At 35.8% G+C, this 22,424-nt stretch overlaps 1 protein-coding gene across 1 annotated transcript in view; it reads left to right on the plus strand.

The window, feature by feature from the left end:
* Positions 1 to 10,851, plus strand: part of LOC134657481 (homeobox protein B-H1-like) — a 103,579-nt gene extending 92,728 nt beyond the window's left edge. The window contains exon 2 of the mRNA XM_063513051.1: positions 9,815 to 10,851. Coding sequence (XP_063369121.1) covers positions 9,815 to 10,206 — 392 coding nt within the window. The 3' untranslated portion in view covers positions 10,207 to 10,851. The remainder of the gene's footprint in view (positions 1 to 9,814) is intronic.
* Positions 10,852 to 22,424: the final 11,573 nt, after the last annotated feature.

Consider the following 22,424-nt stretch of genomic DNA (forward strand, 5'->3'; position numbering starts at 1 on the left):
AGTATCTACCTATGTACTTAAATTTTGCTTTTCAGTAAGTGGAATTATTTTTCTACAGTAATAGTTATCAAAGCGTAGGCCTATAACTGAGTTACAACACAATTACAATACAATGTTTTGTTATAAAGCGTGAGTTTCCTTTTTTCATTCAGCCTATTGTGTATGAGATCGATGTCCACTTAAGAAAACTCGAAGATCGTTGACACTCTCTTGACCTTTTTGTCGCGTGAAATCGTTAATTTTTTTCATTATAAGCATCAACTGCCAATTTGACAATCGATTGAGCAGCCACGCTCGATGATTCGAATCGAATCACTCTTTGCGAACGATTGGTCGAACGATTTGGAATTTTGGATCATTGCACTCGTAAGAACGACGAGTGTTAAGAAAAAAGTTTACGGCATTTCCTAAATATAATTAAACTCCTCAGAAGTTGTTGAGAAAGTACTTACCTACTACTGAAAAAGTATTTCAGAAAATATTTTAATTTGTTTTTACTTCAAGTAGAAAGTGTAGAAACACTACTATATAAATTATAAACTGAAATAAATGTCAAAAAAGTGTCCTCCAGTGCCCCAGGCTGGAATCGAACCAGCGTGCAGCGTCCTCTGCTATCGCGGCAGGTGCCTGTACTTACTTATTTCTTTTATTTTGAATAATGAGTGATGTACAGTGGCAATTATTATAAACCGATTACCTAATAGGTATACATAGTAGATAAGTACAGTCAGCATCAAAATTAGCGGATCAGACTACGCGTCAAAAGTATCTACCATTCTCTATTAGTGCCTTAAGTATATGTCATACCTACGTATATCGAACTGTAGAGATATAATAGATATAGCTATGAGGAAAAGTATTCCAGAGTGATGAGAGATATTTTTGGCGCGTTGTTTCATCCGCTACTATTGATGCTAACTGTACATTAATCAGCTAAAACTAAATGATGATGAGCATTTCAGTTTTCTGTCACAATTTGGTAAAATAAATCTAATAACAGACTGGATCCAATTACAAAAAGGAGACATTTATTAACCGGCACAATCAAAAACTGAGGCCGAAAAAACATTCGTAGAAACTCCAACCACATTCTCACGGCTCTGGTTCACACGATGGCGACCACAAACAAAATAGTCCACAATCTACGGCTGGCCCATAGACTTGTGACTTTTTCCGAAGTGCCGCTGTGGCGTAAACGATATTCGGGCTGCACCAATCACGTCTAACTTCTGGTTTTACGCCCCGTTGGCCACCGCCACATTAGATTAGTTTCATAAAAATCGATTTTTAAATTACAACTCCATTGAGGTTTGCGCTCATTGTAGTTTTTACTAGTTTTTACCGAGTTATATCGGTAAGCGCTCGGTGCCCCGCTGGGAAATCTTATTTTCTGGCTCGATGCCAAATTGCTGGCCAGTTAGATTGGAAACGCCGTTTGCGATTTGAAGTTAACGGTAATGAAATACGGTTAACGATGAAGAAATGGATGAGGAGAACCTAATACCTAGATATTCTGAAGTTGATGGACCAAGTGTCCTAGACCTAGAGACTAAACTTCATTTGACGCCAATTAAAATTTGGGCGCCCGGACCTGATTCACTATAACTCATAAGTTGTAACATACTTTGAAATAAGAAAAATACTTTTGCTGGCGTAGTCATTGCAAGGTACAAATGTACCAACTCTCATAAAACCTTCCAGGGAGGGTTAAGTGTTGAATGTTTGACAATAATCTATGAAAACATTATTCCATCTATCGACGCCATATTGAAATAGTTTCAGGGCCACAATAATGATGTGAATAAATTATCATTATTTACAGATCAATTTCAAGTCAAATTATCCGTCATTCTGATTATAATTTAAGTCGTTACTGTTTATTAATCGCTTGAATCAATTAACAACTAATATTCACTTGGAAGAGTGACAAGCTCGCGACGTAAAGGTCTTTGGGCCCACGCCAGGAATATTCATATTGCTGAACAAGCATTTATTAGGTAGTAGTGTGCCCTGCGCCAATGTGACCTCAGAGGCCCTACCGCAAAAAACGAGAATCTAAATATGGGGGCACGGCAGTGCCCCCGTCAAGTCGAGCAAAACAAAGAGGCACGGCCGTACCATCCTTAAATATTTTTGTCCGTCTCTCATATTTGAGCGATAGAGAAGCAGGACTATAACCGCGAAAAAGTTCGTGAAATGCGGGTATTTTTCTCTGTCAATCTAATTACGTCTTAATGAGAGTAAAAGAGAAAGATCCCCGCAATTTGCGAACTTCGGCTTTCGCGCTAGGCCCCCAGATAAAGAAATTTCGATTTTCGTTTTTCGCGGTAAGGCCTCAGTAGGTATCCTGTCCAGAAATTTACCGCGGCCGTAGGTATATAGTATCTATCTCTATCGACTGCTTGAACTCCCTCTCAGTGCATCACGCTCGCACCAATATATCTGTACAAGCGAGATAAACTGAGAGTCAGCTTAGACTCAGGATTCAGTCAAACTTATTATACTGGATGGCTAGAAGCGATAGAAATAGCACTCAGAGCTGAACATGTCTATAAAACGTTTCAAGTATGTTTGTAGAGTCTGTGCGGAAAGAGAAGAGTCGTGGAATTTATGGGGCCCAATACATTTCACGACTCTTCTCTTTCCGAACAGACTCTAACTCTGATGACATAGTTCGTTCTAGAACATAGTGAACACACCCCAAAATGAAAATGTCTGAAGTCTGCTTGCAATTTTGAAGTAAATGTGACGTTTTAAATTATATGCTACAAAGTCTTATTAAGAGTAATTAGTATGGCATACATTAAGCAGGCATGTCTTGCACGCATATTTATATGATTTGTAGTCAATATTAATCGTTGAACTTAAAACAATGATTGATAATGATAATAACGTTATATGTGTTATACCTAACCACATCCTTGGGAAGAAGATACTTCATCATATTAATATAATATATGTGCTACTGCTGATTACATTGACATTTTGATGAGTCAATTATAATCAAGTGAAAGATTAAATATTATCCAAAAAGCAGTGTCATCTTAAAAAATCAATAAATATGAGACTAGATAAGACAATCAAATTGAAACTGTCGTAAGTCATATTACTAACATACGCTAATTTTAATTACGGTTTAGCCTAGGTATTTTTAGTCACTCGCGCGACAATTATCGGAAAGCCTAGGGGCCCGTTTCTCAAAAGCGTGTAACTTGTAATACAAGTGGAAGTCCCTTTCTAATAAAAGCTGTCAAAAAGTGACATTCACTTGTATTACAAGTTACAAGCTTTTGAGTAACGGGCCCTATTAGGTCTCCATTTTCGAGCACTAACAGTGTAATAGTGCATGAGTAGCGGTCACGACCCTAATTTTAGACTAGACATTTTTTTTCACTACTTTGTATTTCTACAATAAACCCTATTTTTATCTCCCATTCTAAAACACCGGATCCCAATTAAGAGCCGCAAGATATACAAAGTCACGCGTCATTATGCGTGTTTGCGTGTCTGTCTGTCTGTCAATCGTCCGTGAAGCTAAACCAGCCGTGCCGCCGTGGCGGGGACATGTTTTGATACTTTTGATAATGCCGACTGTTTTTATTACGCCTTCTGATGTATTTAGGAATAAAAAACGTAGAAGCATCATACACGTGTAAGATGGACATAATTAGATAAGTAAGCATAAAACATACACGAGTATGTATAATATGTATATCTACTCAAGACTTAGTGACGACCGGTCTGGCCTTGTCGGTAGGACGGTATAGGTGTGTGTCGATATAGTGATGGTTCTTGGTTCGAATTCCAGAAAGGGCATTATTTTTATTATGAGTATTTTTGTTCCTGAGTCATGGGTGTTTTCTATGTATTTGTATTTAGGTAGGTAAGTATTTGTATGTTATATATCGTTGTGTAGTAAGTACCCAAAACACAAGACTTTCTTGAGCGTACTGTGGGGCTTAGTCAGTTTGCGTAAAGATGTCTTATCTTATACTTACTTTATTTTATTTCTTAATTTACTTCTCTAGAAGTCATAATCTTGCTAGACTGTATGTGAAGTGTTGAGTACTTATGTTAACTTTGACGGACCCGTAAAAGCTTACTGCACCGACTTTGAGAGAACAAAGTTTGGCAGTGCTACTATAAATTAAATGTCATATTTTATAGGAATTTGACGTTTACGGATTTTTTTTCTGAAATATTAACTTTACAGATACAAAGAACTTAAACAAAATAATAGTGATGACTTTTTCAAAATACATCATCGTCATCGCCTGAGGATCCTCGCATTAAGTCCAGTGTCCACACGTCACGTCCCACCTTGCGACTAAATTAGAATAACATAATTACCTAGTCAGGTGCTAACGCCGACCGTGCCTAACGCGACGGTTTTGGCACTAACGACGCTTTTTGGCACTTTACGTCATAATTGAGGTCCGCTCATCATTAGTTTCTGATTTCTGATTATGTCTGATTGCCGGTTTGCGAATATTCTAAATAAAATGCTGTAATTATTTATCACGTTGCTAGTCATTTTTTGGTTTATATAATTTTAAAGGGGGACATAATTTTGTTGGGCGGAATGTTTAGTATTTCTGAAACTCATTTTTCATATTGTTAGTAACTAATAATACGACTAAGTGTAAGTAGGTAAATACCGATGGCTTCCACCAGTTTTACCTTTAATTAATTGCTTAATGTAATTTAAGTATATTATTAAAAATCATCCGTTATTCAAATTTTCTAGAATATTATGGTATGCTTTCGATATAAAAAGATAGAGTTTGATCACCAATAAAACACCTTTTTTGCCTAAACACGACGAAAAACTGTTACAAATCGCTTACCTGTCACGATTCCTTCCATTCTATCCAAATCCCTTATTTTCACGGATTCGTACTTAATTATTTCCTCAATAACATCACGTGGGGGCCCGATTGTGAGGGGCATACGTTTGACCCTACCTTCACTAAGTCAAATCACAACTGACAGAATTCCGCGATTCAATCAAGACTTTCCACTGTATCGCTTTCCATTGCTGCGTTTATTCCTTATTCTTATCTTACTGACGGTGCTTGAAGAGTAATGGATACAAAATTGGAATAGTTTTCGAGTTAGTTTGACGTGCGGTTGATGGATCGATACGCACGTATTGGCAAAGGAATGGTTTTGTTGTATGGTTACGTCTAGTTACTTACAAAGGTTTGTGTTAAGTGAATTAGTCGAGATTTTTTTCTTATTTAAGACTTGAGAAACGCAATAGGCTTTTCTAACAAGTCAATTTAGATTCTGTATGAATCGATAATGATTTGCTGCAATAAAACTACTACAGGAAAAAATCGGATAAGGTTGTGTCAATGTTTATGAAACGAAATGACAGACCTTTAAGTACCTACTATTATCAACCAAAAGACGTCCAACAAAAGATGTTTTGTTTATCAGCAAACTAAGTTTAAATAATCATGAAAGATAAATAGTTTATAGTGCCGATATATAGGTTGAAATTTTAACCATACTCTGCGTGAGTAGTGACTCTGAACAACTTTTATTATGGGACCAATGACGTAATCGCGAAAAAAAAATTTGTCTGTTTCATACATTCCGGATGTCACTAATTTCTAGGGGACAGCCAATTTTTTTTTCGCGATTTCGTCATTGGTCCTATAAAAAAAGTTGTTTAGTATGACCAACATGTAGGTATGCTTAAAATTGCACCCTGTATAGCCAGAGATCGGACAGATTTGCGTCATTGCTCGCAATAATGTGGACATGACTCAAAAATAATGTATATTGGAGTCATGCCCACATTATTGCGAGCAATAACTCAAATTAGCCCGATCTCTGATTATAGCATAGCATAGTTATAAAAAAAGCTAAGCTAAGAAAGCAAGGACCTTGCAGCTATAACGTCCTTGTCCTAAAGCTATAAAGATTGCTCATGGTCCCAAAATCCGCCTGACCGTAACATCTAGGGAAAAGGAACAAATGCCGATCGCCCGCTCGATCACCGACGTGACGCCTCCACAAAGGATCGGGACAGCTCTTAACGAGTACAAATTGAATCCTGTAGTTTTTTCCATAACACACCTCGTTATGCCTCCAAAGGATTTTATAAGAAACCATCATCAAAAGGCGCATTTAGAACAATCCCGTTAATGTAAACAGGACTTTATTGTGCCACTATTAAAGTTTACATTTAAAAAGCGATTAATATCACAATGCGAGCTTGCGATAGTTATCAACTTTTTTAAAAACGTTCCGAAACCAGAGATTGATTCAGTATTGAATGCAAAAAGCGTAGCGAAATCGCGTGCGTGTGTTCTCGTCTATGCTTTTGATTTTTTTTTTATGTTGGGAACGATTAAAAAAGTAATTAATGGGTTTTTTAAAGGGAATATGAACATTTGGCATAAAAAATAACATAATCGTATTTTTAATTTTAACTAAACGCTTTTCAATATCATATTTATATATTTATTAATTTTATCAGTTTTAAAATGAATTTTACGATATTCACTTACAAACATAAAACATGATATCATTTAGATAAAAGCTAAACTTCCAAATAAAGCATTCTATCCGCTAAGATATGTTAATGGTATACCTACTAAATGACTCTACACCTCAAGACATTCATTATCTACAATAAAATATAAAATCCCATCAAAATAATTATCAATTGATATGAATCACACCCTTAGAATTTGTACGGCAACTCGTTTGTGTTGGCAACACTGGTAATTACGTGAACTAGGCATAATAAGCGGGTATCCGCTACCAGAAACATTAAAAAAAAACAAAAATACTTTGACTTGATTGCCTTGATGCATACAAATGACTCTGGTGTTTGATGGCATAGCAGTCATACTTTATTGTTTTGTACGAATTTATTCAACGATTTGATGTCTATGCATAATATTACATTTATTTATTACGTTTATAAACTAAGGCTGCGGTTTTTCTTTGTATTTAAGTATTACAGACAGACATAAATAACTCTATAATCTTTGCATTTTTCAAACCACAAAATAAACGAAAACAGTTACCTACTTCAATAAGATAAGATAGGTTAGACCAAGAAAAGTCTGCAACAATTTTGATAGCATAGGTACGCACTACGCAGTACAAGTGTTATTTATACGTCATGATTTCATAGAAGTTTGACGTTTAAGATAACATTTGCATTGCGTGTGCTATCAAAATCGCTGCTGACTTTTCTTGGTCTAACTCTACGAGTACGGCATAAGTAAAAAAGCTTAAGACGAATTGCACAGCTTATTTTGAAGAAACTGGTTCAACAATATATAGTATTTTTAAATTCCTAAAAATACACCTCATTTAAAATCACTGGCCACTAAAAACACTCACATATCAAAGTCGTTAAAGCGATGGCGATGGCCGACTGTTTGTGTTTTGGCTTGTTCGGTTGGCAGTACGTGCAATATGGCCGCGTTTCCGGCTGCCATGCTGCACTGCCATTGGTAATTGCGATAGGTAATTTAAAAATTAGAACACTTTGTAGCCGATTATGTTCAGCCAGTGCGGAGCCCATTTCAGGAATAGAACGTACGTAAGAATGTCCACGTTATTTCAAATAGAGTCTGTGCGGAAAGAGAAGAGTCGTAGAATGTATTGGGTCCCTTATATACCACGACTCTTCTCTTTCCGCACAGACTCTACATTTTTAATTTTTCGCATTATTAGAAAGGAGTATAGTGCAAAAGAGTAAGTATAGAGTCTGTGCGGAAAGAGAAGAGTCGTGGAATTTATGGGGCCCAATACAATCCACGACTCTTCTCTTTCCGCACATAAGTACTCTATCTTTGACGTAAAAAATATGTCGCTCTTGAAACCTACATTACAACTTGTATGGGTAATATCTAGATTCCGAGATCATAAATGTACCTGTTTAAGTAGAACTGGTTAAAAACAGAAAAATAATAATTGAAAATGGCGCATCTTATGTGGTCCCATAATTGCCACATTTCAAATTTCGAACGCGTGTTCCAAAACGACAACGTATAGGCATTCAAATTAACGGCCGTGAATGGGTTATTTTATTAATTTCTGCGGTGAACCGCGCGATATAGACGCTTGTGTCATGAAACTCCGTGGAGGTCGAAAAAAAAGAAAAACCTACCATAAACTAAACCTTAAATACCGTTTTTACTTTATTAGGTGCTTTTCAATGATGGGCTTGAAAAATTAATATGGTTTTATGATAATTGTTGTACCTACTCAAGTGGTATTTAGTTTAGACTCGTAGTTCATAATATACCTAAATACGTAAACTGGTTTGAAATAAACTATAATGTTAGGTAGGTACTTGCATAAATTGTAAGACAAGTTATAGGTACATCTTACCATAATCTTGAATACACCTTTTATTATAACCTTACTTCCATATGTATTCAAGTTTTAACAATTGCAATAGTAATACATATAAACATTATTAGGTATCCATAGATAACACTAGTAGAGTAAACCGGAAACTGATAACATTGTTACTCTATTCTTCATTTCCGTTGCGGTCGCAATAAAAGAAAATTACAAATTTTCTATTTTGCGTATATCTGATCTGATCCTAAAAATTCTGGTAATACTTTATGCATAGTAATTATTTTTTTAAGAGATTATCACGAACTTACTATACTTTTACAAACTGGCATAGAGTAGGTATGACTAGATGCCTATCAGGATCGTTCTTTTGAATTTACCTGCATCATATTTTTCTTTGGTAACATCTTTTTGTGGCATTGTTTACAAAAAATAGAGCACAAACCTTCTATGCAACATTCTTACCGGACATTTTCTGCTATCTGAAGGTCTGGGAAGCAACATACACCTTTCTCTGTCCCTCTCAGCAGAAAACGTTCGAGTCGGACTCGCGCACGGAGGGTTCCGCACCATCAACAAAGAGCAAAACAAGCAAAAAAACCGGCCAAGTGCGAGTCGGACTCGCGCACAATCAACAAAATATAGAGCAAAACAAGCAAAAAAAATAAGCAAAAACCCGCCCGACGTTGTTTAACTTCAGTGAAAAATCACGTTTGTTGTATGGGAGCCCCACTTAAATCTTTATTTTATTCTGTTTTTAGTATTTGTTGTTATAGCGGCAACAGAAATACATCATCTGTGAAAATTTCAACTGTCTAGCTATCACGGTTCGTGAGATACAGCCTGGTGACAGACGGATGGCCGGACGGACGGACGGACGGACGGACAGCGGAGTCTTAGTAATAGGGTCCCGTTTTTACCCTTTGGCTACGGAACCCTAAAAAGGATATACCATGTAATAACGACTTTAGCTTACGCTACTGTAATTATTATGCCCTTCGAAGTTGACATAAATCAGGCAGGATTTTAGAAGTATTTTCACCTAATGCGTCATGGCGCATACAATGTTCAGGTCAACTGGCACAAGTGGCCCGTATACTCGTTAAACTCGCCTTTTATTGTGTCTTTTACGACGGAAGAGTTACATTTTAGCGCTGCGGGCGCTTTACGACTGTCATAGACACGAATACTGTTTTAATACCTGATAATACTCTTATCTGCGTTTTACAGTATTATCTGTGATATATGACAGTATTGTCTCTAATTTGAGTGCCTACTGATGTCTGTATGTTAAGGATTGATTAGTTTTATTAAGTATCATGATTGTAATGGCTCTACCCGAGCTTTGTTTATTGTTTTTACATTATTATAGGAGTTTTGGTTACAAGAGAGAAATCCTTTGGAAAAAATGCAATTTCTGATGTAAGCACCTACTCGATTGCACTGTTACTTTAATTGCAATTTTTTATTGTTTCAGATGGTCAGTCAAACCACCTGAACCTGTTCAACTCGAGGCCACAGCCGAAGAAGAAACGGAAATCCCGTACCGCCTTCACGAATCACCAGATCTTCGAGCTCGAGAAACGGTTCCTCTACCAAAAGTACCTCTCGCCTGCAGACAGGGACGAGATAGCCAGCTCTCTCGGTCTCTCCAACGCCCAAGTCATCACCTGGTTCCAAAACAGACGAGCAAAGTTGAAAAGAGACATGGAGGAACTGAAGAAGGACGTGGAAAGTGCTAAAGTACTGTCCGCACATAAGAGCTTTCTAGAAAATGTCACGGATTTAGGCATTTTGAAGAAGAAAGCTATGAGCATAGGGGCGAGCGAGGAGGCAGCTACTAACCTGGTAGTGAACGCGTCTAAATGAAACGAGGCATCGCGAGCGATCGCACAGGAGGCATTGTATGATCGCCGCGCGCTCGATTTTTAAAAATCGAATGTTCTATTCGAACGTACTCTATGGTGAATTACTTTTTTAAACTATCGAACTTTTTAATAGTGACGTTTGATGTATCTCCACTAATGGTTATAGTATGGCGTAAAGTACTTCACTCTCTCTAGTGTTAGTTGTATATAGAATCTGATAGGTGTAGTCGTAGGTAACTGTACAAAAAACTTATGAAGAAGCTTCGTTGGAAATTTAAATGTGATAGTTGATTTTATTATTTAAGTACTTAATAATTTTATAGAGATATTCCTAAATTATTTATTGCAGGATTTACGTCGACTGGCGCTAGGATTGCAATTTCGAAATTTTATACTGAATTAATTTATTTCATGTATTTTTGTATTTATTAAACCAGTACGTGCAATATGAAAATTATGTTTCAAAACTTCTGTGTGCCAGTGATGTAAATCGAAACATAAAATTAACAGTGTACATAATAGATAAATGTGTAGGTTAAGTTTCAATTCTAAGTACCTTTGTGTAAGATCTTTCCAGCAAATTGTGTCTAGATAAATTAGTAGACTAATTACTAATTCATAATATTGACTTTGTCACTAATAGTCTGTGCGGAAAGAGAAGAGTCGTGGAATGGAATATAATGATTCGGTAAAGTTGTGTTCTAATGTATGGGGAGGATAAACAAATTATAGCCAGCCTTTTATGAATGTAGTATGATACCTTTAGGTATGGTGCTTTACGCACACTAGCGTCCCATCCCCTCCCCCTGCCGCAACCCCCCTTTTTAGTCTGAAATATGTCCCGGTTGACAGTTTTATTTTATTTTTGGGGAAAGTATATAATATAGGCAAAAAGTGTCACAAAAAAAATTATCCTTATTAAATTCTTGACAAAAAAGGTTATATTCATTTTTTGATATGAGGTACCATATTCATATACCTATGTTATACCTAGATGAACTTCAACAAAATTTAACCGTTGAACAAGCTGGTTCTCCCCGTACGATTTCTGCCAGTACTATCACGTACTATGTTACATTGAATTTCAACAAGTTAATACATGAAAATGGTGAGTCTTAGCAAAAAGTGGCATCTTACCTTTTTTATTTAAAATTTATTAAGGATTATTTCTTACCTTCACACTTTTTTCTTAACTGTAATACTTTTCCCAAAAATAAAAAAAACCGTCAACCGGGACATATTTCATACTAAAAGGGGGGGGGGGGTTGCGGCAGGTTATGGGTTGGGACGCTAGTGTGCGTAAAGCACCATACCCAAAGGTATCAAATTAAGAAAATTCATAAAAGGCTGGCTATAATTAGTTTTTCAAAAAACACAATTAAACCGAATCATAAGGGAATCAAAACATTATATTGACTTTTCTCTCTCCGCACAGACTCTACCAAGATTGAGACATTATTACCAGCCGGTATTATAAATTAGTGTTGAAATAAATATGTACAATATTTTATGTATTTTTTCATAGAATGAATCGATTAAAACAATTATTTATGGTGATAGTAATTCTGCACGCGGGCTAGAATGTTGTATGTAAAATATACATTAATGATTGAATTTTATTACCGTTAAAGTAAAATCGATCGAGTAAGACCACGAGAAATAATTAAACAAAAAGCCTAGGTACTTTTATAATTAAACTAGCGACCCGCCCCGGCTTCGCACGGGTTAACTAATTATACATAAACCTTCCTCTTGAATCACTCTATCTATTAAAAAATCGCATCAAAATCCGTTGCGTAGTTTTAAAGATCTAAGCATATGTACAGACAGACAGGGAAGCGACTTTGTTTTATACTATGTAGTGATGAATACCTAATTACCTATATATAGCCTATGCAAATAAATAACAAGTGAAGTTAGAGGAATACATTTTCATGCATACGTATACGTATGAAACAAATTGCACCTAAAATTGTATAGGTATCTATACCTACAGTTTTAGAATATTTCTCGTGGTCTCACTTTTTCGTCTCTCTCGCCATATAAAATACTCTTTCAAGAAAACCACATTTATTTAAATGTTATATATTTACCTGTGCAATTTTGTTATAGTTGGTCAAAACAATTTGTAAGTCAGTAAGAATCAGGAAAACTATACTCATCCTTTTCTTTTGGGTGCTAGTACTAGTGTAAGACAAAAATTGTATAATTTTCTCTTGTCTATGTTTGAAATGAGACAATCCTTTGACAAACTATATCAAAAATATCGTAACATTTTTCATAAAATATCAACATTGAAATTTTAAATTGATATAAGTTTAATAAATTGTCATTTATAATACTTTGTGCCAACTTCTGTCATCACTATTTTACTTTAAATGTTACTTTATTAAATGTTTAATGCTCATTATTCAGCAATTGTAAAACTTTTATCAGTTGTTTTAGAATAAGCCCTTCAGTCTTTCACAGACAGCGAAAATAGCCCTTGAAAGAGTATGGCTGTATATAGACCTCTCGTTCCTACCGCAGCGATGCGATATTTTATACTTATGTAGTGGCGTCTGCGCCTTCGGTACTGTGCATATAAGCTGGTGTAAATAAACAATTATGTGTTACATATTTCTTTGATTGAATAATATCCTTAAATCCCTTTATTTAAATATGTTCATCTAAAATGTTGCCAATGCCAAGACGAAACCTTAAGGCTCGCACTGTCAAAAAGTTATCAGATCAGATCTCATGTAGAGCTACGCTTCTAAATCTACACGCTCTAAGTAACTCTACAAACTTCACACACACACAAACTCTCCACAAACTCTACACCTTAGTCAAAATAAGTGGCTAGAAAGAGTCGCTACTCAGTCACTAGAAGTAAGCACTTTCAGTTAAGTAGTTTCAGTAGTTTCATACTACAGTCTGTTCAGAAAGAGAAGAGTCGTGGAATGTATTGGGCCCCATACGAGTAGGTACATTCCACGACTCTTCTCTTTCCACAGTTTCCACACAGACTCTATTAGAAGAGAAGGGTATTTATTTTCTATATTTTTTTTCGTCATAATCAGTAAAGATAATTTAAATTCTCAAGCTAGAATGAAGCACCAGAAAAACAGACATTATTATGTCACATTGCAACACCGTTAAAAATTGATCAACCGCCAAAAAAACCCATAAAATATTGTTCGGTACGGTTCGGTACACTGGCCACAAAACAAAGAAGAATTAAAAGCATACGAGCCTTGTCTATGGTCACTCAACTTTTTTAAATAGCGGTATTCTATAAAATCCATTCGCTACACATACGCAGCTGATCGATAACTTTCGCAAACTCATCTAACTTGTACGTTCAAGCTAAATCATGTTCTAAGACAATTGCACAAAGTGTAATCTTTTTAAATTACAGGGTGAGTTATGAGTTTGCGAGCTTTATTCGAAATTTGAATTTGCTTTATTTGGATATGGAACGAAGCGTTTGAAGGAGTCGCGTGCCGCCGACGGTGTAAGGCAGTATTTAGACTATACGTAAGTATGTTTATTTTGGGTAAGTATTTACAAATAAACGTAATATAATTTGACACTGACAATCAATAAACCTTAAGAGCCAACAGGAGTGGACATTTCTCCATGTAACCGTAAGTACTCGTCTGTTTCCTCCGTGGGTTTTGAAGCTAGAGCAATGATTTTTTCAACACAGATTAATATTGTCAATATCTGTGTCGAACCGTTTTGCTTTTTTTGATATTCTTGTTTTTTAAGGCGCTAGAGCCCTTCAAAAATGGCCAAAATGACCTAATTGACTATGCCGCAATGAGAGGCGTGGTATTTCAAAACTGATATCAAGAAGCCAAAAAAGCAAAACGGTCCGACACAGATAATTTCACAATCATTTAGATTTCCAAATTTGGTTACGATTGGTTAAGTTTTGGAGGAGGAAACAGTCGAGTACGAAACATCGATTTTTGAGATTTTTACGCAGGATTTTTCGCCTTGTCCTTATCGCACTAGTTTTAGGAGCCGCTTCCGTTAGCGAGACGAGTATATTTACCTAAAATATTTAAATCTCAGCTCCTGTTTCGTCTTAAAACATACAATTTGAGATTGTAAGAAAATCCCATAAGTAAAAATGATAAAATTAAAGGAAAGCAAAGTTTGTATTTAAAACAAAAAAGCACACGATATATATACCTAACAGAAAAAAAATTAAAAGGAAAATATAGTTAAACAACCTAGGTAGGTATATAGAAAGTGATTCCGGCTTGCCAATGAATATTTTTAAAGCGGCCCCACTGACATACATTGTGTAAATGAATTAGATGTTGACACCACCATTGTATGCCCAGCCTAACGCCGATGTCCAATTATTTTACACGACGTTCCAAACTCAAAATTGTTAAAACTGTACGAGAATTGGTCATGGACAGAGTTTGTTATCCAATAATTGGTCGCCCACAACCATCACCATTACAAACAGACATCTACATCCAAAAAAGCTGGTATATAAATGAAGTGTCAAGTTAAGTTGGTTATGTAGCGTTTAGGTCACTTTTTAAATTATTCATGTTAGTTGTTAAATCGTTAACTATGGCCAGTACCTATCATTGCATGAAAAAGCCCGATAAAGCGTAAAAATAAATAATTGCGTGTAAACACGTTGTTTTTGGTTGCGTTCTATTGACAAATCGACAATAACGTTAGTGTGACCAGTTTATGAGACAAATTGAACACCGAAGGCGGTAAGTGTTGCCACACATGATGTCAGTGCTCTTTCCAATTGCGCTATCGTCATAATATTTTATGGATTTAATGGGGGTTCCATATTTGTCACGATATTTTTTTAATGAACGTACTTTTGACTCAGATCAGACAGAATTAAAGTCCGTAAAGTTTCCTCTTTGGGTTGAAAGGTCAGATGGAAGTAGGTTTTGTAAATATTAAGTGTACGCTCTCGTTTTCCATGCACACATCAAAGTATGTGGCTAAAAAACGTTATGGAACGGAAAATATATAAGTACCTATCTAATAATACGGAGAATATTTCTGATGACATTAGTAAGTAATCCGGTTCGGAGGACCAAATGTGCAGTCGCTTAGCTTGTCTGTTTTTTGTAATATACATAAAATTTAAATTAAATGCTGCAATACCATATTTTTATTTGCCGTAAATAAAGATAAATACGTGGTACATATCGGGTTCTATTGAAACCGTCTAGTTATTGCAAATACATATATAAATCCTCATTCCTTCTTGTTTATTGTGAAACCACGTCACCAAAACCATTTAGAATCAATTTAGATACCTACCTGCGTCTTTATACAATTTTCTATAAAATTATACGTACTTAAACTTTTATAACTAATTTACTGAAATAATGGTCCCTTATTGGCCGAAAATAATAGGCTAGGCCTACAACAATAGACTATCGCAGTACGTGAAATGTCATCTCGTCATCGGAATCATCGAAAATGGTGTCATCGCGAATCAATGACGAAAACACGATCGTTATTCTCAAATAACAGACTGTTACTCTGCAATCAGCCCACGCACGACATTCACGTAATTATCAGTTATTATTCATAATTTACTACCACAATAACACTATGAATAAAAGGCGAAAACTTAGTAACGCTTAATAAAACCCATACAAATGCGAAATATGAAGAAAGCCACTAATAACATGCCCACGAGCTGCTAATTTATGTTAACTTTTGTATCGTAATTAATACTGGCTGTATACTTGAATAGCGATGGCATTTTTATCGATTCGATTCGAAATTTAAAAAAGTTGTCTTTGTAAATAAAAGTATAATTTTGCGGCCAGTACGTGCTAGGGTGTAATGATGTTTTATGAATTAAAACCATTGTATACACCCCCCAAGCGTCTTCGGAATTCAAATAACTTCTTCGATAACTGAAATAACGGTAGATCATTTTAAACTGGCCGGTAACAGTTGTTGATATCGAATTGAATTTAAAATACGATATATAATTACTTCGATCATACAATTGATACAATCATAGGATGTAGTAACATACTTACTACGCATTTGTTTTTTAAAGCATATTGAAATAAACTTTATTGTAAAGGCGTCGGTTGCAATTATTTAAAGAAGCTTCATTATAGACAGTTTATTCCAATTTTAATTTCCATTGTGTGAGTTCGACTGGTAATTTAGAAATAATCGTTATTTTAATGTTGCTGTTGCGTCGTGTGAATTTATAATTAAAACGTCATTATAATTAATTTGGAGCGGCACGCGCCGCCTTGGGCGTTGACAGTTGTTTCTTTTTTTTGTAAACCATGATGGCTCCCACACAAACAGCCTGGCATCTTATTTCTAGTTCCAGCGCAGAAATAACATGCCAGAGAGTTTTTCTAATATGAAGTTGGTGGCAAATAAGCCTGCAGACAGCTTCTTTTGCTCTGCATTTTACGTCAAAGTTAACGATTGTCCGGTATAGACAGGGAAGAGCTATAGGATTTCAGAGGGAAAGAAAATTGTATAGGTATGGGATAACAACAATAATTTTTGTTCAATTAAATATTTTTATGAGACAATTTTGCCAGGGTATAACTTATTATTAGGTAGGTATGCCTACGTTATTTAAAAGATGACCAAATGCTGACACAACGATTCATTTATAAAATAATTTTTATTTATCTGGGGAAACATTTCTGATGATTCGAGATTCGATTCGATTCCATGGTTTTGTTAGAAATAAATTTTATCAGATTATAATAAAACTTTAGTAGTAAAACACTTTATTGTACAAAAATCACAACAACAGGAAAAATAACATGCATCATTAGTACAAAGGCGAACTTATCCCTTTAACTTTAATATAATGAGGTACATATATACCTACCAACTTTGGCGGGCGCATTCAATTTCAATATGAACATTACCGAAAAAGTCACTTAACTTCCTCTGTGACCATCGCCATCGTCACCTCAGCTCGATGGTTTGCATCAGCGGCCATGATGGATTACCTACATTGTCAGATTGACACCCAACTTACATACCTATGTATGTGAAGTTTCAGCAATAATGGGAAGTGGTCCTAATTTAGCTTGCAAGATTTGACCCAAACATAAAACCACAGAACAAGTTAGAATGGCGATGCGAGCAGGGTACGTGTCGCCGCCGGTTTTGAGCAAACGCTCGCATGCTACTCGCCCGCGCTGACCGAAAAACGAAGTAAACATGCTTTTTGCGCCACAATAACCTTCAGATTAAGAAGCCATACACCAAATCTGTCTAAAGGAGGCGTATCCATTCACCACGCACACAAGTTTTTACTACCGTTGCGCGAGTGTTAGTAAATGTGGAGAGGAACGAGCGGCGACACCGGTTCCGATACTAACTGCGCGCGATAGCCATTCTAACCTCTTTAATATGTTCTGTGCATAAAACATTGTAAATTAATTAAGTAAAAGCTTGTAAAAAAACTTGACATCTATTGATGTAAAAATGTGTACAATTGAAATGCTATTAAAAAGTAACTTTCGCATACATTCATAAGTGACAAGCAGCTTTCAATTCTTTCAACGTTTACCACACAAAAACATGAATAATTGATGTGTAATCAGTAAATAATTGATGTGTCATATTGCAAACTAATGATAGCCGATCTCAAATTCATTGCCTCACTCCCCTTTTTTTTAATGCAAAAGAATTGGCCCAAAACGCAGCCTCCTCTATGACGAATTAACAAGAGAACACCCGGGATGATCTATGGTTTCGCACTCTATTGTTTATGGAAACGTGCAGACTGGGCGACTCTATGATCCCGCTAAGTTATAAGTGGCAGCGGCCAAAAATGGAATTAAATTGTTCTCCTAAGTAAAATCGTAATAATCGTTTAACAGTGGCGCCTCTTCAAGAGAAAAATACTGGCCAGTTACACGTAAAGCGAATTCAAATATCGAATACTACAAAAGCAAACGAATGTCCATATCCAATTTGAAATCCGTAAATCGAACATCAAATGAGCATCAGTCGTTTAGCATGAAGTAACTACATTTCAAAAATCATTTAAATGTGTGCTCTGTTCCTTATGTAATAAGGTCGAGAGTTTAATGAAATTCCAAGTGTAGTTAAGACGGATAAATTGAGCGCGGCAAAAGTCAGAATTAATAGATACAAAGAAAAAAATATTGTCAATGGTCTGGGTACCCATTGAAAGTGGAATGAAATCGCAACAATAGGACATAATGAAGTGGTTTAGTAGTTTTTTCGGTTTTCGCGCGGCGTGTGGGTATATTAAAGTACAATTATGTTATAAATGGACGGTTATTGGGCGATTAGTGAGTGTTGTGAAACTGGCTTTACGAAATTGGTACAGTCGAGCGCAGATGTGTGTAGAGACTAGAGACGGTTTGACATTCTCTTTTGTTATGTGCTGTCAACCATTCGATCAATGATTAGATAGGGAGTTGAGTCTATTCGAAAAGAGAAGAGTCGTGGAATGTATGGGGCCCGATACATTCCACGACTCTTCTTTCCGAACAGAAAGACTTAGGTATGTCAGGATATAAATGATATAATTTAAAGTTAACATGTAGTTTTATTTCTAGTATTAGGTATGACGGTTGAACTCAACTTTTATAATATTGTCACTAACAAGGCTAATAAAAATAAATGAAAAATTTATAAAAAAAATCGAGTTCCTACAAAATAAAATCTAAGTTACTTTTATGTCAAAGCGTCACTATATATTTACTTATTACTTACTAGCGACCCGCCCCGGCTTCGCACGGGTTAGCAAATTATACATGAACCTTCCTCTTGAACCAATCTATCTATTAAAAAAATCGCATCAAAATCCGTTGCGTAGTTTTAAAGATCTAACCATACATACAGACAGCGGGAAGTGACTTTGTTTTATAGTATGTACTGTATGTAGTGATGATTTTTAACTAAATGGTATAAGCAACGGGTATTTATTACTTAGGTAAATTTTAAATGTGGCTGTATCAAAATCGTGCGCACGCGACTTTACCGGTCGCGTAACTTTAAACAGAACCAAACAACGATTTGTGAAAGGCTTTACCTAATGTCACCTAAATCAAGTGAAAAAGTATATTAATGTGCTTTTTAACTCCCTCCTATACAGACAGACAGACAGACAGACGTTGTCGCTTTCAGTACGAGTTAGGCGGAGGCCAAAGATAATGTACCCTTATTCCTTAGAGCGTTCACCGATTTCGCGAAATAACACTCGATAGATGGCGTTGGCGCTCGGTAGTTTAAGAAATAATTATTTAAGTACGTTATCAGTTTTTGAATGAATGCTAATAGTTACGTCGTAATCTTGAATGAAAAAGGAAGCAGATTACAAAAAACGCTCGCTTGTAGGAGTACTTAAGGCGCTAGACGCTGTTTTTGGCCGAAAACTCTAACATTCTAGAGTCTATATCTTCTTAACGGTTCAACAAAAAAATATGAAAAAAATATATATGATTTTACGTTTTATGTACAACATTTCTAACGTTTGACTTGTTCCCTATGACTTATAGTTTTTCCAAAAAAGGAACATTACGACAGGCCGTTTTGCGACTAACTTTGCCTATTTCTAGTAAACGGTTTATTCGATTAAAGTTATTTTTAGACTAGAATAATTGTTTTAACAGATACTACAAATGCAACGTAGAATAATGTTAATAAATATTTTTTTTATTTAAGAAATCGAATATTTTTCAACATTTTGTGCGTATGTAGCTCGAAAAAGGCGTGGCCGGCAGTCGTGTGCTAGCTTTGAGACGAGGAGGCTGTGTCGCTCGTCGCTCCGTGCCTTCCTTGTATTCTGCATGTTTGTTCTGAGCCGAGGTGCTATAAAATTGGAGTTATTGTGGCCAAAGATTAAATAACTGCAGAATGTTGATTTGGTTGTGACGCGCTTTAGCGCGCGCAACACGGTGTTTCGCAGCCTATTATTACGAACGTAATGACAATATTTCCACTTATGTTTGAGAAAGTTTCATTTGAAATATATAAAAAATGTTTTCGAACATGCGCTGACATATTGCCATTAAAATTTAACGTTTTTAATAAAGTTCAATTTCAAAAAAAAATTGATCAACATTGGCAATTTATGTTGTAGGTATATACTATATAGTTTGATTCAGAAACCATTACATTTTAAGGATTGTTACCCATTAAAATGATGTTAGTTTATTAAGTAAATCTGGGGGCACGGCAGTGCCCCTGCCAAGTCGAGCAAAAAAAGAGGCACGGCCGTACTATCCTTTTCTCGAAGCGATTCAGGCCATTTTCGACGTCCTGTAATTTTGTGCTGGCTGAAGCTAAAACCCTGAATTTTCAGTAATATATAGGGCTGAACATGCTTAAGATATATTCTCAAAAACATTCAATTTGAACTAGTAGTTATTAAACGTCAAAGTTCCTTATTTTCGACACTGACACACTCACTCACTCACTCACTCACCTACGATCATCATAATTCTAAGGTACTTCTAGTATATCCACAAGCTTCAAATTTTAAACATAAGTAGTTTTCAGCTTATCAAGCCATAGAAAACCTAATAATATTGCAATATCAGTCACGTTTTAAAGATCTAAGAACTGCATAAGTAAGTTTGTAATCCCATATAAATATTTGCTATTACAAAGTTACTGTTGCAGTTCCTACAAATAGTAGGTAGTAAAGTAAAGGTACACTACGATGTACGATGTGAGTATGAATGAAGACGTGTTTCTTTATAATATGTGTATACATAGTATGAGTACCCGAAAAGAAGGACTGCCTACAAAAAGAGATGAGATCCCATCAAAAACATTACATGTAAAAAGATGCAAGTTTCGCAACGCTTCTACTACAAAAGAGTTTTGAGATGTAATGTGAAACCAAGTCGGTTATTTTAATCAGTGCCAGGGGGTGTTAAAACTGTATCAAATATATATCTTTAATTTGTAATACATATAATGACTTGGCAATCGCACATAATGCTTTACTCGTACCGTACTCGTAAAATGTTGGCTGACGGCGTATTGCATAAAGTATCATTCTATGGAACTAACTATGTCAACAAAAGTCACTAGTAAATTCATTCATCAAGTTTGATTACTTACATAGTTAGCAAGTTCCATCGAATGACACTCTACCAATTCAATACGACGGTTATGTCAATTACACAAACGTGCAGCATGGTGCGTAACAGGATGGGTAAGTAATATATAATAATAATATAATTTTATACGGCGTTCTAAACAGGACGCGAGTCGTATTAACCGTGAAATGTAATTTACGACCTCCACTAAATGCATTATCTACTCATACTCAAACAACAAAATATCTGCAAACAAAAGGTATACGAGTATAGCGCCAACTGCACGCCTCTGGGCTGTATCTTATTCTTTGAACCTCGTGGCGGTGCAGCGATACAAAATTCACGTACGATCGCAGCGAGCGGGGTAAGCGGGTGGTGCGGGTACAGAGCGCTTAGCTCCGCCCTGACGCTCAAGGACATTGGGCCTTCCAATCGTCTTAATGACTCTTAACCTTACAAGGTTTGGAAGCCGCGCGCTTTACTTGGCTAGTCATTTTTAAATGATTAAGTTAATAACTTTTTCTACTCCCGTACTTTTATTTGTCATTTAAAGGGTCGTGCACACACCTTTAGACCCCTATCTTATAGTTGTCAAGACAAGTCTTTATAGTCTATTCCCCAAAAAAGTATTTGTGCATACACGCAGTATCTTTTTGGCACTTTTGCGATACTTCCTGTAATCACCACTTACAAAATATTGTATGAAATACATTGTTGCCAACCTAATTTTAGTTGTCATCTCTGACAGATGACGAGTGCACCATAGACATATTTTTTATTTATTTCATTCATTCTTTTTCCCGCCCGCCCGTACCCTCCATTCTTTGCTACTTCTTGAATATAAAATATAAAATATTTATAAAATATTTATATATAAAATATTTGTTAAATTTACAATTTTATTTCAAAGTAATTTTATATCGTAGAAAAAGTATTGTATGCAACGTTGTTTAACTGAGTCAAAAAATACTCGTGGCGTCTTTATTAACAATTTTCGGCTTCGCCTCAAATTGTTACTCACGCCACTCGCCTTTTTTGACCCCTCTTAAACAACGGTTGCATAAAATACTATTATATCGTGCGTACACAAAATTTATTTTCGACAAAGCTAATAATAAAGCTCAGTTTCAAAGGCGAAGATAATATTAAAACA

The sequence above is a fragment of the Cydia amplana genome, chromosome 20, assembly GCF_948474715.1.
Source record: "Cydia amplana chromosome 20, ilCydAmpl1.1, whole genome shotgun sequence".
Lineage (NCBI taxonomy): Eukaryota > Metazoa > Arthropoda > Insecta > Lepidoptera > Tortricidae > Cydia > Cydia amplana.